The 17645-nt window shown below is 40.2% G+C and overlaps 1 protein-coding gene across 2 annotated transcripts; it reads left to right on the top strand.

Annotated features, from left to right (window-relative positions):
• The first annotated feature begins 51 nt into the window (after positions 1-51).
• On the top strand, positions 52-17623 carry SLC25A32 (solute carrier family 25 member 32). Of its 2 annotated transcripts, XM_065628748.1 has the most exons (8): positions 52-239; positions 3647-3797; positions 4978-5063; positions 6152-6312; positions 11779-11892; positions 12449-12594; positions 14268-14405; positions 14478-17623. In XM_065628748.1, exons 1-7 carry the CDS (start codon positions 77-79, stop codon positions 14401-14403), a joined length of 957 nt encoding a protein of 318 aa, XP_065484820.1. In that variant the 5' UTR covers positions 52-76; the 3' UTR covers positions 14404-14405; positions 14478-17623. The 2 variants fall into 2 exon arrangements, with proteins under 2 accessions (XP_065484820.1, XP_065484819.1); XM_065628747.1 differs by having other exon boundaries at positions 14268-17623.
• The last annotated feature ends 22 nt before the right edge of the window (positions 17624-17645 follow it).

Genomic DNA, 17645 nt, shown 5'->3' with positions numbered 1-17645 from the left:
GTTCTCGCGAGACCCCGCCGGCCGGGCCCGGCTGCCAGCCCCGCCCCCGCCGGCCCGCGCGCCGCCGCCGGTGACGATGAGCGCCCCGGGGCCCGCGTGCGCCGTGGAGGCGCCGGCGTCGCGCGCGCGGTCCCTGCTGCGGCACGTGCAGCTGGAGAGCCTGGCGGCCGGGCTGAGCGGCGGCGTCGTGTCCACCCTGGTGCTGCACCCGCTCGACCTGGTCAAGATCCGCTTCGCAGGTGAGGCCGGGACGGGCCGGCGGCGCCGCGGGCCCCGCGCCACAGGGCCGCGGGCTGCGGTGGCTCCCGGAGGCCCCCGCGGGGCCGGGGCGGTGTGTGCGCCGCCAGGGGAAGCCCCCGAGCCCGCCGCCCTGCCCCCCGGCCTGCCCCCCGGCCTGCGGCTGTGGGCGGCGCGGCCCCAGCGGCTGTGACCTGAGGAGAGCGCAGCCCGGTGAACCTGCGCGGGCCTGCCCCGGGCCGGGTGCCGGGACTCGGCCCCCGGCGCTGCTGCAGCGAACAGGCCGAAACCGGCGGCCTCGGGTTCTTCTGCCTTCTGTCCCGAAGCATGAGCTCCCTGTCATTTCTAGGGTCTATAAAATGTGCTGTGTGCCTCGGGCAGTTTTCAGGTAGAACAGAGCGCCTGCCAGGCTTTCCCCTCTCTTTCGTGACCACCAGTGCCACAGGACACAGCAAGATTGCGTGGCTTTAACAGTCGGATTGCCTCAAGCCAATGTACAAAGTTCACCTTGGTGCCAAAGATTTTCAGCACTCAAAGCGTAACAAGAGTTTTGTAATAAACTTGGTTGTTAACAGTAGTGGCATTGTTTTGCAGAGGACTCTAACTTCGTTGTTTTTCCAGAGCGGAGCATGTCATCTTCCCCATATTGATTTTGTTGTTAATATGAGAAACACGTTGCCTTTTTATCATATTCTCTTTTATAGAATTTGAAACATTTTACCATTATCTTTGGATTGTCATTTTAAATGGATGTTTAAGGTACCAAATGGGTGTTTAAGGTACCAAAAACAAATAGTGAACTCTCACAGAGAAGTTTTTCAAAATCTAAAGCATTTCATTTCCAAACAGGCTATTCATGAAGTTGGATTTGAACACTTTATTGCATATTCTAGTGTGGGCACATCCTGCGCTGTGTTATGAAGAGCGTAGCTGGGAGAAGTGCTCGTTTCTCTCTCTTTGGCACTTGTAAGACTACCTCTGAGGTACTGTATCTAGTTTGGGTCACCCCAGACCAAGGAAGACATTGACATACTGGTGCGATTCGAGTGGAGGCCACCAGACTGGTGAAGGGGCTGGAGCATATGACATGAGAGGACAGGCTGACAGAGCAGGATCAGTTCAGCCTCGGGAACAGAAGGCTGGGGGGCTATTTTGCAGTCTGTGACTATGGGACTGGAGGACACAAAGGAGGTGAATAGTTGTAGGGCAAGAGGGAACATGCACAAGTTATTTATTAGGAAGAAGGATTTTTACCATGGGAGTGGTCAAATACTAGAAGAGGTTACCCAGAGAGGCTGTAATCTCTTCAGCCTTGGAAATGTGCAAGCACCGAATGGACATTTCCCTGTGTAACCTGATCTAATTAGATCTTTTGAGCAGGAGGTTGGATTTTATGACTTCTGGAGATGACTGCCAGGCTAAATTATTCTATGATTCTGTATGATGGTTTCAGTTTTGTTCCCGATTTCCATCTTTTAGGTTGTGGTTGGACTCACCAACATTCATGGCTTTTTTTACAAAAGTTTGTTCTGAATCATTGAGATCTGATGCCCATCTTTTAACAGAATAGCTCATGTGTTGGTTTTTGATACCTGCAGAATACACCTTTTGCCACAGGAGAAAATAATGTACTGATATGCATTGAGTTCAGATGTCGTTTAAGGATGTAGGCTCTTCCTCCTTGCTGCATATGAGTGTGGTTAGCAGCCCTTTCTTTCCATTATTTGAGGCCACACTAGCATGTTTTTGAATGATACCTAAGTTCTTTGCTAGTACTCCAATGTTTAACTTATTCTGCCTTATGTCCAGATAGCTCTTTAGCCAGACTGTACAGAGAAAGAAGGATAATTTCACCTGCTTGCTTGGGTGGAAAAGAATGATTTGTCTTCAATCAGGAAATAAGGGCTGAGATCAGAAATTGATGTTGTGAAGATTCTTGGCAGCATCCTTGGCAGACAGACTTATATTCGTATGTCTGATTTCCCACCTTCTTTAAGACGTTTTAAAACCTTATTCAATGGCAGCATGGTAGATTCGGAAAGGTCTCACAATGCTCATTCAGTAGGTAGAAGAGAGGCATTTAATTTGTGTTCAAGTTTTGAGTGATTGTCAAGGTGTTGAGGCTTCGTCACAATGTGCTCAGAAGCATTTTGTCTTGAGTCCCAAAGTCACAACATGTAGTACTGTACACAAAGGAGAATCAATAATAAATGTGGCACTGAACAGAAAATATCTGAAATTCATGATTACCAGGGTTAATCTTGGTGGAGACACAAAAACTATGTCGAGTGTAAAACTTTAAGATTAATTTTCAGTAAAACTGCAATCTAGCCGTATGTCTACGTTAAGAATGAAAGCTGCTGCTATGCTGGCATCATAGACTAATTTAGTTCAGAAGAGATCTATGGAGTTCACTCCCTGCTTAGATCGGATTGCTCAGGGTCTCGTCTGCCGGAGTTCCGAGTAGCTCCAAAGATTCCTTTTCAGGCAACTTTTTCCAGTATTTGACCACTCTGATGGAGAAAAGGTTCTGGTCAGAATTCCCTCTGTCCCAGCTTGTGTCTGTTACCTCTTGTCATCTCACCATGCGCTGCATCACGCATGTGATCAGTAACCAACTTCCTCTCTTGTTGTTACAGTAGGAGCAGCAGCAGTTACCACTGTAAGCTGCATGAATATCTGTATTCTGAATGAAATCTTTCAAACAAAAACTTGCATGTGTTTTATCTTTTTGACAGTGATCTTTTCTGAATATTTAGAAAAGAAGCTGTTTGGTTATTGGGTGGGAGAAGTATATACATTGGGTGTTTTCCTGCTAATCTGTTCAATGAGAATAGAAGGAGAGCACAGGAATTTTTGATGGAAATAACTTTGAGTGTTTGTTAAAAACTGACTTTGGAATCAGTAAGACATGACCCATTGAAAATACTCAGATCTTTAAAGAACATTTTAAAGGGGAAGAGTTGTTACTTGGGGCTTGTCTAAACTCCTTATAGAAATGTGTTGTCAAAGGTCCCACACGTCTCAGTTGAACTATGATGCAAAATAGCTGGTGCGCTAAAAAAAGAGACAAAATCTTCAATTCAAAGCTGCTGCTCACTAAAAATGTGTAGCAGTGAAGTTAGCTAGCCTTATCACATTGATGGGAACTTTCTTCTTGCAGGACTTAAAAGTTCTTTTTCTCTTTTTTTGTTACTTTTTCCCTTTTTTTTTTTTTAATGTTCTTTACGTCTATACTTATGAAGCTGTAAACCCCAACTCTTTCATACTTTTAAAACACAGTTGATCAATTAGGTTTCATGTTTGTTTGCAGCTTGCTTTGGAGGCTTTGTACTTCTGTGGTGGCTTTTACACAGCCGAACTTCATGCTTCCTGAAATGTTTTTCAGTTTAATTTCTTTCTTCCATAGTAAGCGATGGATTGGAACTGCGTCCAAAATATAATGGGATTCTCCACTGTATGACCACTGTCTGGAAGCATGAAGGGCTACGAGGCCTATATCAAGGGGTAACTCCAAACATGTTGGGAGCAGGGGCTTCCTGGGGACTTTACTTTTTCTTGTAAGTAGAACGTAAAATGTGTCATATTGTGTGCAATGTAATGTTCAGATATACACTGCATCTTCTTTGGGGGTATAAAAATGTGCCAAGTGGCTGATAAACGTGGTTCTTTTAGTAAGTCCAGGTCTGTTACCCTTTATATTGTGGTTTGCTGTTTTTGAATTTAAGCAAGTTGAGCCAGAGACCTGTTACTTTGTCAAGTACAGTGCATTCCCCTTGATGCTGAAAAAATAATAAGGAACTTGAGAGATGGTGACATCATTCATGAAGAATCCTCTGAAAGTGCCAACACTCTGTGCTTAAAACCTCTCAAAAAATAAAAACCTAAACTGATGTGTTAAGAATTAAAGAACATGATGAAGTTTTCTGCTAAAGCTGAATGTTTAACAGCTGGGCAAGGTGCTGGGCCATCTTGTCTAGACTGCGCTTTTGCCAAAAAAGGTTTGACCAGGGGATCCCTCTGGTCCCTTCCAACCTGGTATTCTATGATTCGGATTTTTAATAGTGACAGTCAGTTCTTTCATTGTTTTTGCGAGTTGATGGGCTTTGCTAATAAAACCTGATTTTCAATACTCAATCTTTTCTACTTTATTAGCTGTGTAACTGTGACCTGATTTACTGCTGATCACTGTTAATTGAACACATTAGGGAACAATTAGTTGGTATGCCTATGCAAACCTCACGTGTCAGTTGTCTAGACTCTGTTATTGTTGGACCTCAGTCCTCAAGCTTTGCTATAGGTTCCTATTGACATTTCAGCTCCTGTTGACAGTTTCTCAATCCGCAAAGACTGGAAACTGGATCAGGAGAAGAAAGCTCAGTGTATTTCTGAGCTAGAAGATACATACCTGTCACTGGTGCTCTCAATAAAAAGAAGGCAATCTAATAGTTTTTGTCTTAGAAGTTAATTCTTGAGATCAGATAGATTCTTCAAGATGCTGTCCCATTGATGCCAACCGTAATACTTTTTCAATTTAAATATGTATTGCCATAGTTCACTTTAAAGAGCTAACTGCTCAGAGATCAATTAATCAGCTAAACAAAGATAGTTTGATTAAATATCTGTTTCAAAAGTTGTGTACCACGTAATGTTTTCTGTAATGTTAAGACTTGTTTTCGGCTTTTTTTAGTGATGTATGTTTGTTTTCACCGTTACCAAAATGTATTTTATGTTTTCCAGTTACAATGCCATCAAAGCTTACAAGAAGGAGGGGAAGCTGGAAACCCTCAGTGCAACTGAACACCTAGTGTCAGCTGCAGAGGCTGGTGAGTTTGAATGCAAAGAAGGTTGTTTGCCGGTAGCCTTTCCATATGCTCCCCGTCTTTGTGTGTAAGTGCTGCTTTTTCTTACAGGTGGCAAGTGTAAGTGTTCAAGTCCAAATACAATCATTGATTGTCTGTAAATAAATTAATGATATCTAAGATGAATAGTTGGGTCACTGTGATCTTTCCAGTTTTGCTTAGAAGTAGTTGTTCTGACTTTGTTTTAATCGCATATAAGCATTTTCCTTATTTAGTACTATATTGAGTCCCAAAATATAACTATGAATCTGCTGCTATTGGCCTGTTAACTCGTAAACTCATAGACCCAGAAAGGAAAAGGCTTATTGAAGTAAATAGAATAAGTGAATTGGTCATTGGTCTCTGAAAATCTTTATCTATGGTCTAAGTTTTCTTGTAAGTTAAAGATACAAAATAAAAATACAACTTCTATCAGTGAGACTTTCGATACGTTGTTTCTAACATACGTTCTTGTACATACTGCAGTGTTGTATTTAATCTAGGCAACTGAGAAGACTTTTTATTAGCTGTTGGAACATTCATTTAATGTTGAAATATAAGACATACTTTTTGATATGAAAAATAATAATGGGTTATTTTGCAACTGAGTTTTCAATAACCTATAAAGCTACAACAGGCTGCTTCTATTAACCTGTCAAGATGATTAAGCATATTTCTTATGACTGAGGTGTCCATTAAACAGTTGTATACCCAAAGAATAACTCGGATAATCAGAAGTACATTAGGGAATTATTTATGTTTCCTGTCTACTACAGATTGCACTACTGACTCTGGAAGGGTGAGGCAAAAAAAGTGCATACTAAGAATATGCAAAAAGTCATATGCTCTACAGAAGTACTCCCAGCAGCAGTGGTTCGGATGTGGCTGTGAGCTTTGAAGGCAGAGAGAGGGAATAATGGTGGGCATAAGCTTCACTTGTTTTAAGTAATATGAGTGCTCTTGTAGGATAAGTAGATTTGTCACTGTAGAAGCCCATGTTACACTGGACTGAGCAAACTGGGACAAGCTTTGGAGTTGGCATAACAATCAATCTAACTTCCATCTGTTCTCAGGAGCCCTGACTCTCTGTATTACGAACCCAATATGGGTAACGAAGACACGACTTGTGCTACAGTATAACGCTGGTGTCGATCCATCAAAGCGGCAATACAGAGGAATGTTTGATGCTCTTACAAAGATATACAAGATGGAGGGCATACGTGGCTTATATAAGGTAATAAAGTTTAAGAAAAATTCCAGGACTGGGTGGCACCACTCAGTAGCGTGGTGGGGCTTGTAAATACTCATCTACAAAAAAAATGTAAGTCATTTTTTTGTATTAGCTCACTTGCCTTTATTCTGTGAGTCTTCATTCCCACTAAAGAACTGCAGCAAAAAGAAGAGCTATTATACTGCTGAAATGTAGGAAATCACTGAAGAACAGAGTGTAAGTTTTATGGCTAGGCCTTCTATTGGGTGATAATGCTGAAATGAGAGTAAACTACAAGCTACTTTTTTTTTTTTTCTGGAGTCTTCCTATAATTAGAATTTGGTTAAGGAGAGCAGCAATCGCGTAATCTATCTTGCTGCTAGTGCTTTCTTCCATTTCATCTCTTATCTCTGTCTTTTTGACATCTCGTGGAACATAACATATGACTGAAGTAGTTGCTAATTTTTTCTTCCACAATGGACGGTTTCACAACTGCTCATTTGCCCTCTAGTTATTGAGGTCTGTAATTTGTCATCTCTAGATCCATAAAATTTGCAGACTTCTAAATATGGTCTGCATATGTGTGGGGTTTTTATTCCCTTTAATTTAGGGAAACAGATGGCAACTGGATTTGGACTTTTTGCCGCCTCCTTCCTTCAGGGCATGACATCAAGATGCGTTCATCAGTGCCTGGAAGGTGTGAAGAAGCCTATTTTAATTCAGTTTGGCTCTGCTCCTGCAAGTAATGCTTTAGAACGAGAGTACTGTCTCTTAGGAATTGACCTGATTACTGAACATTAACTTTTTATTTGCAGCGAAAAGTATAATCCTTCCTATGCCAAAAGACTAGTATGCCACATACTGGTGAACGCCAAATTCTGACACCAGGGACAAGGCACCTTACTTATTCCTAAATTGGAATTGTCAGGATTTCTGACTTGCCTGCCTGGATGTCTGCTCTGTTCCACGTAGATAAGTTCTAATTTCTTGCATCTGTTAGGGTTTAAAATATCCTTCCATTGAGTTACTTTTCAGATTATTAATGCATGTAAGATGTGTTGCCTTTGGCACTAGACACTTCTTTGTAGTGTTAATCTGTAAGTGGGGAACTAAACCAGCTACTTCCTTTGAAAGTGCAAATTACTTGCTTAAATCTGCAAAGAAGGTGACCTAAATAGGTCCTGAGTGACCTACATAACTATGCACACTGAGCAACTTTCATTTGATGTCAGGATTTTCTCAGCCTTCTCTATACTGGGAAAAAAGACACCTCTTCAGGTGGCTCTTTGACTTGTCCATACTTCATCCTTCCTCCATTTTCTGTTTTTGAGGGAGTTTTCGATTTTTTTTTCTTGCTTTATTTGAAATTTGACAGCTAAAGTTTGTTAATTGCCCTGGGTTGCAGGAGCTGTAGTGCACATGAATATCTTCTTTTTCCCCAAAATCTTAATTTCAGATAGAGTTCCTTATAGCAAATAAGGGCATCTGGGAGAATACAACCACAAGTTGGAAATAAAATCTGGAAGTACTTTCTTTCTGATTAATTTTGAGATTAATCTTCTAAAGAATGGTATTCCTGTCCAAGCAATTCCATATCTTTCTCTCTGTTGCACAAGATGCTGTTACTGGTCCGAGAAATTCCTTTCAGTCCTTCGGGGCACAAGACTAGTAATGTCAGGATGCATCGATCTTTCTAGCAGAGATCAAAGCTGTCTTTATTAGCTCTGTTGGGTATTGTTTGTTATGTCTTCGTACTTGTATATAGCAACATACACTGAGATTTGCCCATCTTGACTTCAGTTTAGTCCCAGGTTCAGCAGAGAGACAGAGGTATAAGTAACTTGCACATAAAAGATGGTGTCATTTTTCATCATGATGGACTGAAGATGCATAGGGAGATAACGACATACTTCCAGTGTCTTTCTGCACAAGTTGTCAGAGCAGGACGCTGATACTACTGGTCTTTGGCACACTGAGAACCCAAATGAAGACAATGCTAAACAGATTACAAGAGGAATCTGCTGCCTTCTTTCAAAGTGTAGCAGAGGCTGCTCTGGCATGGGCTTTCAAACACTTCAGGCAGCGATGTGAGTACTACATCACTAAATTAACCTTAATTCCCTTCTTTACTAAGAAGCACAGGCTTTCCACTATACACATCTGCCTGTCTTCATTGTGATGGGCAACCTTTGAAATACTAGCCAACAGGACATTTTTCTCTTGTCCTGGATCTTTGGCACTTAACAGCTCTTTAAGCCAACTTTAAAATACATTTTTTTTTGCCGTTGTCTGCTGTTCAGGATTATATACTTTACCATTTCCGTTTCTAATTATATATTTAATTCTGTCTATTATTCTAATCCTTCAAAAAGTAATTCAAACAAGGCATTTTTAAACAACCATTGATCCTGTCAAGCCCTCATGGCAAATATTTTCTAAAGATACACTTGAACATTAAATTAAAAAAAACCCAAACAGTTCATAGAGTGAAATGATTTTAAAATTGGTCCTCACAGTCATATTGTAGATAAAAAATAAATACCAAATTCTATCAAATTTTGTAGCAAGAAAGATTCTTGTGCAAAGTTGTAAGAATAAGAAAATAGAGTAGGAATATCTTTCAAAAACTTCCTCTGCCAAGTTATTTCATTACTGTGAAGAAATCAGTTTTGCTTAGAAACATTTTTCCATAAGTACGTATTGTTTTGTATGATCAATGGAAGCCTGAGTCAGCTCTTCTTTTAGTGAGGCGCATTGGCCAACAGTTGCTTCAGTCCCTTTTGCATTTTTTAATATTAGCTCAACCTTAGAAGTCCTTCAGTCTTTGGAAGCTTTCCCCATCAGCAGCAGACTTAGAGCATGCTGGTACTCATTTAGCAAGTATAATATCATCCCTAGATGCTTTAGGACTCTTGGATGCAAGTTATCCAAATCTGCTGGCTTAAATTTAAGAGTTTAGCACTCTTAAATGTTGGTTAGCATTCTTTTGTTAGTGGGGAAAATATTACTTCATTCTCCTATGTTATAAAAATGTAATTCTAATTCTTTCCAAGTAGAGAGCAGTTGTTTCCTCTTTTAACACCCTTACTGTTTAATCATGAGCAAATGTTTGTGAAGATTTTCCCTGCCATCACTATACATAAATTTCATACCATTCCTTGTTCTGCTGATCCAGAAAATTTTTTCTTTTATATTTTCAATTTTTTTTCCTGTTCCTTCTCTTCGGTTTTTATATTACTGGTTATTTTTCTTTTCCGATCCAGGATTTCTGAAAACCAGAGTTGTCCTTTTGCCTCTGTTGTTGCCCTTTTGCTTCAAACTCCACAAAATTCTGTGATTCTGTGTAGATGTTTGGTTTAATTCCACTTGTCCTCATTTGGGGAAGTGTTTTTTTCTTGGACTTCAGCTAGCCTTTAATGCATTTCATCAGTTCATGGTCACTGATGATTAGTTCATGACCATTCTTTTCTCACAGGAGAAGTAGTTCATCCTCATTTATCAAAAGGATCCTAAAAATCACTTCCTGAATGACTGTGCTATCATAAACTTAAGGAATCTATAGCATCTAGAGAGCTGATTTCTGAAGTGGTAGAAGCTCTGTGCAAATGTTATGCCTGCTGTTGTTTTAGTTGTTTAGTTTTTTTCTGCAAGTTATGAGTTCATGAAGTAATTTATTGTTTTTTTCCTGTTACACTATAGACATTCCAAAGGACTCCTACCACGGTCCCTTCTCTTTTTCTTCTCCTTCTCCAGGGTCTTAGCAGTATATCAATAGGTCTTTATTCAACATTCTGGGCTTCCGATTTAGCCCAATACAGAGTTTTATGTCTGGACACATCTTTTAATTCCTCTGGTTTACCTGAATGGATCATGGGAAATAAGATAAAACTGTTCAATTCCAGTATTTTTTGAGAAGTTTAGGTTGAGTCCTTTTACCCACATTTTGATCACTTACTCCATAATAATTGTCCCTTTGCAACAGTTTTCAGCAAGCATTTGGCTCCTTTAAGTCATTTCTGGCCAAGATGATTAATTCTCCATTTATTTGTACTTTTCCAGTTTAAGTGACCAACTCTTCAAAAAGAGAATTAATGCTTCTCAGAACCCATGCAGCTGTCAGCTCATTTTCAACTGAGCTAGTCCTGCTCCTGAAGGAGTTCCTGCCTTCGCTTTCTTGTTGAGACACTTCAGAAAACACCTGTTTTCCCCTTCACTTCAAGTTTTTTGAAAGGAAAGGTTTCTATATGTTTTCATATTATACTCTTACTGTCCATTACTGCTTCTTATAAACAGGGACCATTTCCCAGTCTGCTTTGTTACACCTTTGGCTACCTCTGCTGGGCTGCCTTGGGATATGCTCTGAGCAGTGTGAGGAGTGCACTCAAACTGATCCGAATCTTAGATTTATTTCATAGAATCATAGAATAATTTTGGTTGGAAGATAACCTCAAGATCATCAAGTCCAACCATAACCTAATACTGCCACTAAACCCCGTCCCTAAGAACCTCATCTATAAATCTTTTAAACACCTCCAGGGATGGTGACTCAACCGCTACCCTGGGCAGCCCATTCCAGCGCTTCACAACCCTTTCAGTGAAGAAATTTTTCCTAATGTCCAATCTGAGCCTCTTCTGGTGCAACTTGAGGCCATTTCCTCTTGTCCTGTCACTTGCTACTTGGGAAAAGAGACCAACACCCTCCATGCTACAACCTCCTTTCAGGTAGTTGCAGACAGCGATAAGGTCTCCCCTCAGCCTCCTTTTCTCCAGGCTAAACAGCCCCAGTTCCCTCAGCTGCTCCTCATCAGACTTGTGCTCCAGACTCCTCACCAGCTTTGTCACCCTTCTCTGAACTCACTCCAGCACCTCAATGTCTTTCTTGTAGTGAAGGGCCCAAAACTGAACACAGTATTTGAGATTCTTTAGTGCGAATCATCTATAAGTCCATATATACACACACACACATACATACCTATCTCCAGGACTTGATCACAATCATTTTTTGTACCTCTGCTCCTGATAGCCCTCCTCACTGCAGTGACACCAGCTTCTGTCATTGCCTTACCAGACTCAGGGACCAAACGGCGTAATGCCAGTCCCTGGAAAGGGGCAGGCACTGAGCAGCACATTTGCAAGACTGTAGCTTGATTTATGTTGTCACTATCTGATCCATGTTACCAGCTTTTTAAGATCTGTGCTTGTGCTCTGTGGGGTGGAGGCCCTAGATCTCTTGTTTTATCTTGCTCGCTCATTAGATGTCTTTACCCTGTAAGTCATTTGGAGAAAAGTAACATTTGTTACACTTCTGTGTGGTGCCTGCTAGTAAGAATAGTAACCCAGAATGAGCTTTGAGTCATACCACCCAGTGAATGTGTGCCATCACAATTTGTAAAGTAACGGTGGACATATGTATGTGTGTCAGCTGAGCTCTTTCGAGTTATGTAGTTCTTGTGGGTTGCTGTTTAACCTTGTTTTATACCCTTTTTTTAGGGATTTGTGCCTGGTCTGTTTGGAACCTCACATGGAGCACTTCAGTTCATGGCATATGAGGATTTGAAACTGAGATACAACAATTATAGAAACAGAGTATCAGATACAAAACTGGTAAGATTATTGAGGAGAAAAATGTGGCATGTGAACAAGTGGAAATTCATTCCATTTGTTTAGGTCATAAAACAGCCACATTTACAAAGTATTGATACACTAATTGGAATGTAGAATACATACAGAAGGAAATAATGCTTTTTCACTTTTTAGAAACAAACAACTGGTTAGTGCTGTTTTCTTGTAGGGAAACCAACTTCTTGTTTTGGCAAGTGTTTTGAGGATTTTAGAGAGAGGAATGATGTTTTTGTTGTACTTGTAGAATCCTTGGGGATAGTCTTAATCACTTACATGGAAGACTGGTCAGGTGCAAGCTGGGCAAAGCCAGTTACTTTTGGAAGTGTTTCACTTGTTAGGAATGAGAGGGCACAACACAATTTACAATTAATTGCCTGTAGCATTGTATAAATGTTGCCATTTTTTAAATGTGTGTATTATAAAAGGAAAACGTCTGGAGTATTGTTTAGTTCAACACTGGAAAATCAAATAAGATTTTGGGAAACTGGCTAATTTAAACCATACTTAAGACAAGCCTGGTAATTTTTGTTGCTTTTAGAACACTGTGGAATACATAATGATGGCAGCTGTATCCAAAATATTTGCTGTGTCAGCAACATATCCCTATCAAGTTGTGCGAGCTCGTCTTCAAGATCAGCATAATACATATTCTGGTGTGTTTGATGTGATCGGCAGGACATGGAGGTAGGCATGCAAAATTAAAAGCTTACGTCTTCGAAAGTGAGTCTTACAGAATCAGAACTCCCATGCTACTGACTTGCAGAACCAGTGCAGCCTGGAGCAAACAAAATGTTAGCTGAATGAAGTTGTTCTGTGCGAGATGCCACTAATAGCAATAATCTAAGGACAAAGGAGGAGACAGGAGAGGGTCAATGCTAGCCTGCAGGCTTCTGTTGTTTGTTCTGCCACCTTCCTCTCTTCCCCAACAAATCTCACAGGTTAAAAAATAACATTGAGTTGGCCATTTTGGGGCTCTTAAACAGTAAAGTCTCACTTGAGCTGCACAGGAGAGTTGTGCTGCTGGGGGTCGTGGCTAATCCAGATTGCTGGCAGGAGGAAGGGAGCTAGCCAGAGCTGTTCACACTGATGTCCTGGGTTACCCTGGGGCCTGGCTGCATTTGTAGTTTAGTCGCAGCATCCCGTGGGGCCTCCAGAGAGCTGTTACGTCAGACCTGTGCATATCTTCTCACAAACCTCTTCCCTCAGCTCCAGAAAGCACGTTAGAGTTTTAACACAGAATTCTGTAGTTAGTAAGCTTGGTCACCTTAGCAGTATGCAACCAATATTAAGCTTCCTTTGGACAATACTTCTGGGTTGCAGCATATTGCTAGAGAGCCATGCCTGGGTTGGCTAACTCCTGGGGTATTAAGAGATGCCACCAGAATGAAGGAAAGGAGCTGTGTTGTTCCAGGACCACCTCTGGCTCAAGAGACAGTACAACCATCAAAGCGAAAATTGCTCTGGTCCCTCAGCGCTGTGCCTTTCAGTGCTGCAGTCTATAGGAAGGCTTATTAGCTCTGATACAAAGTGTGGATGTGTACAGCCATTCCGGGGCCACTACTGTGCTCATTAGGAAACAAATGCAACTGGAGCCCTAGGGAGGGTAGTGTAAACCACACCCAAGCGCTCTCCAGGACCTGTGTTAACTGTACTCACTGCTCCAGGTGGCCTAGGCCCCTGTAAGGCTGGAAAAGAGGGAGCTGAGAGTAAAAGTCTTGGAAAATTCCAACATGAATACTCAGATTCCAAGTGGGAGAAGTTAGATTCTCATTTATTGGCCTGTAGAATCAAAAGGTGCTTTAATTCTCTGAACATAAATGATGACTTTCCTTAGTTACGTTGACCCTCAGCTCACTTGCTGTTACATGACCCAAAACCACCAAGTCTTGCAGCCTTGCTGGCTTCAGTGAGATTAAATCTATAAATGCTTTTTGTAACAGGCTACAGAAATTTTAAGTTATTTTAATCAGTTCTTGTGGCATGAAGTAAGATAGTAAATTGCCTCCTACTCAGACAATACAAAACAAAACCAAACAAAAAAACCCCCCACAAACCAAACAAACAAACCCAAAATCAAACCAACCAGAAAAAAAACCCAAAACACCACCAAAACCCACCACCCAAACCCTAGGCTAAATAACTGACCCACAGAATACCTTTGTATGTTTACATGAGAATATTTGGTATATTATGGCTCTTTAAACACTCTAGTAAGAAATAATTCTGAAATTGTTATTCCTGACCTGAAGTACTTCTCCTAGTGCGAGCACAAGAAGAAAAATGCCAGGCTTTGTTTTATGTCTGATTTCTATTAAAAGACATTAATTAAAACTAAATGTTCTTCTGTGTCTTTAAAGGAAAGAAGGAATTCACGGATTTTACAAAGGAATTATCCCCAATGTGATCAGAGTGACTCCTGCCTGCTGTATTACCTTTGTCGTTTATGAAAACGTGTCTGGTTTTTTACTTGGTTTTAGAAAAGAAAATAATTAAAGGTACAAGCTTGTGTTCATAAGGAATATATCATTTATTTTTTATATTTATGATTTGGGAGAGATTTAGTTCAGCAGTATTTTTTGACATTCTGAATTCATCTAGTATTTTGAGGAAAGAACCTGGAGATAGTAAAACCCTGCCAACATCTCTTCTGCTAAATGTTCCTGCATTGCTGCCTTCCTCTCTGAATCAGCTGTGTCTGCTTGCACCAGATGTCTCCGCAACTGTGAAATAATAGCACTGTGACTGGGTGAAGGGAGCTGTGCAGCAATCCAGCTCATCCTGGCCTGCCTGGAATAACGGACTAATCTGTTTTGACAAGTCTCAAGATAACAGTTGGTCAGATTCTACTCTACAGAAGTGGAAAACTTCATGTAAAAGCAACACTGGGGGCTGTCAAAACTTTCTTAAATCTGAGTCTTATGAAGAAAGTATGTAATTGTTTACAGCAGTGTCTTCTGAATCCACCTCTGTGTTATTTGTCAGATTTTAGGATATGGAATGCTCCAAATTCCATTGCTCATCCAACACAAAAATGCTGCCTCAGTGGGGTGCAGTTTGGAAACTCAAATTGTTTAGTAAAACAGCTGTCCATTCTTGGGTTTGAATAATTGCCAATCTGATGAAACCCTGTTCTTGTCTCATACCAGGACTGACTTGCATTGTAGTTTTTGGTTTGCTTTGAGGACCAGACCAAAGTGTATGTTGTGTGCATCGCTGGCCACTTATTTTCTCCCTCTTCCCTGCCTGCCTTCTCTCAGTCTCTCTCTGTCTCTCTCCCCCTCTCTCTCTGTGAGATTCCATCTCCATTACTGTTACAACTGACCAAATATTACTAAGTAAATGCATATTTGCAAGTAGGCTTACATTTTAAAATGAGGAGTTTTTCTGGTAATCCCATAGTGATGCAATTTTCAAAGCACTGTGATAACAAATAAGACCATGCTTACTTTCAATAATATTCCCTGGAAAAAAATAAAATCCATAAGCAGTCTAAAAAATATTGTGCACAGGACTTTATTAAAAAAAAAATCCATGAATGTCTTTTCATTTGGTCGGAGGAAAGGGCTGTAAGAATATATTGATTGCTAACTTAGCGATAAACTAAATTACAGTACATCTCAGTAAATTTGTTCATTTGCATGCCAATAATTGCTGTCAAGGATATGTACTTTTTGGAGATCTGGGTTTGTTTAGTTCTTCTTTAAGAAAATACATTACTGGCCATAACATCTGACTTCTGTTGTTAGTAGGAAGGTATTAACTATCTAGAAAGTATCACTTAACTAAGGAGGAAATAAGTTAGCAAGCATTCAACAGCTAGGGGAAAATAATCAGTTTCATAAGGAGCAGAGAATACTATCCAGCAAAACACCTGAATAATCACTTAGAGAAGTTTCCTGTTTAATAGAAGGCTAACCTAAAGCAGAAGTAAGGCTTTTTAATAAAATTTTAACAGATCAGGGAATTGGTTGCAGTTTTATGTTAAAATCTGGAAGACTAAAGAAACTGCTCAATATTTTGAATCTTAATTCAGCAATCCACTTGCTTGTTTCTGTTGATACTATTGCCACATACTACATTTTGTATATTCTTTATTAATAATTTACACTTTATCCTCCACGATCCCATCCCCTCTGCTGATACAGTTGATAATCTCATCTGAAAAGGGCATGTGGCTGTTCTGGCTGGCTTTGGTTTTTGTTGTGGAAGTTTCCATGGGTATTTAGCTGAAGATCAAATTTGCTGGAAGTTTACCATGCAAATTACTGTACAGCTCCCTAACAGCTACTAACTTCTTCTGCCTTTGGAGGGTGTTTACTTGGTTTTGTGTGTTTTCTAGTACACAGGATTAATGTAATGGAACGCCGAGTTAGCTCTGCCACCCATGGTCCAAAAAATATTGTGAAGACATATCAATAAATCATAAGAAAGGAATAAAAGCTGTGCACTTACTACCCTGGATTAGTGTGCTCTAGGCCCAGAACAGGCTACTCGCGCTCCAAGATAGATGCAAAGACAGGCTGCAAGCATGTACACAGTCACTGTACGTTAACTGACATTCTGTAAAGTCACACCATAGCTTAGCTCATAATAACTTGTTTGTGTTCAGATACCTTAAAATCCATCGTCCAAGCCAATGAAAACAGTACAGTTCTTCAGAGGCAAAATACCAGCTGTATAATTTGCTGACTTGCAGCAATATCACACATAAGTTTGCAGCAGGGAAAGCCTGAACGCTCTCCTGGCTGCAGGTGTCTTCCTCCGGCATTCTCAACAAAAGCTGCAGACAAGAGCGACCAATTAGAGAGATGCCTGGGGAAATCTTATAAGCTGTTCAGAAAAAAAGCTGATATTTAATACTAAATGGCTGAAATAAATGCCTTATCTGAGATGTAATTTTTTTTCCTTTTAATTTATGAGAAGAGTGTAGATTGCTGCATGTTATACATGGTTTTTCTTGTTGTTTGTTGGTTTTATTTCATTAATATAAAATCGATTTTGTAATATAAACATGACTATTGTTTCCCTTTAGAATCTGCACAATTTTAAAAAATATTTATAATTTGTTGCATTTGGAAGAAAATACTTAAAACACTGAAGCCAATGCTGTGCTGGCACGACCGCTGTTGTCACTTGTCCAGTCTGGAGATTGCAGCGGAAGAGCTGTGACATCATTCTTTCACTTTACCTGTACACTTTTTGAACACCAAAGCATTTCAACCTGCCTTATTTCTGTACCTTCCAAACTATTTAATATAGCTAGCTTTTAATTAACACCAAAGTGATAGTATATATCTGAAAGGCTAAATCCACGACAGTCATTTTATTGGAGCAATGAAGTTAAGTTTTGTAACTGTAAAATTATTTATTTTCTACGTGCTAATAGTGGAGACCAAATGTTTATACTGACATCCAGTCTGTCAAGGAGCAAAAGGGGGAAGGAGAGCTTAGATAGTCTATTTTTATGAGGTGTTTAACACTTACCACATCATCTAGATCACAGTTAAGTCACCAGGAGTTTGCTGAGATACTTCAGACTCCAACGGCAGAGCATCCTATTTTGTAGTCAGGTTTACAGGAGTAGCTGTTACGTATGTTTTCTAAAGGCAAGACCTGAGTTTACTGTCTTAGAACTTTCTATGAAGTATTTTTAAAAACTCTGTATCATAACACCATGTAAAATACCTTAAACAATTTGATGATCAATAAAATAGCCTGGATTTTTTTTTTTTGTA

The sequence above is a fragment of the Caloenas nicobarica genome, chromosome 2 (assembly GCF_036013445.1).
Source record: "Caloenas nicobarica isolate bCalNic1 chromosome 2, bCalNic1.hap1, whole genome shotgun sequence".
Lineage (NCBI taxonomy): Eukaryota > Metazoa > Chordata > Aves > Columbiformes > Columbidae > Caloenas > Caloenas nicobarica.
This window is presented reverse-complemented; position numbering and strand designations above follow the sequence as displayed.

Excerpts from the sequence above, each read along its gene's own strand:
- SLC25A32 (XM_065628748.1), top strand. The coding sequence starts at position 77 with ATGAGCGCCCCGGGGCCCGCGTGCGCCGTGGAGGCGCCGGCGTCGCGC. Across the intron at positions 240-3,646 it reads GGTCAAGATCCGCTTCGCAG|TAAGCGATGGATTGGAACTG; the intron begins GTGAGGCCGGGA and ends TTTCTTCCATAG. Across the intron at positions 11,893-12,448 it reads GAGTATCAGATACAAAACTG|AACACTGTGGAATACATAAT; the intron begins GTAAGATTATTG and ends TGTTGCTTTTAG.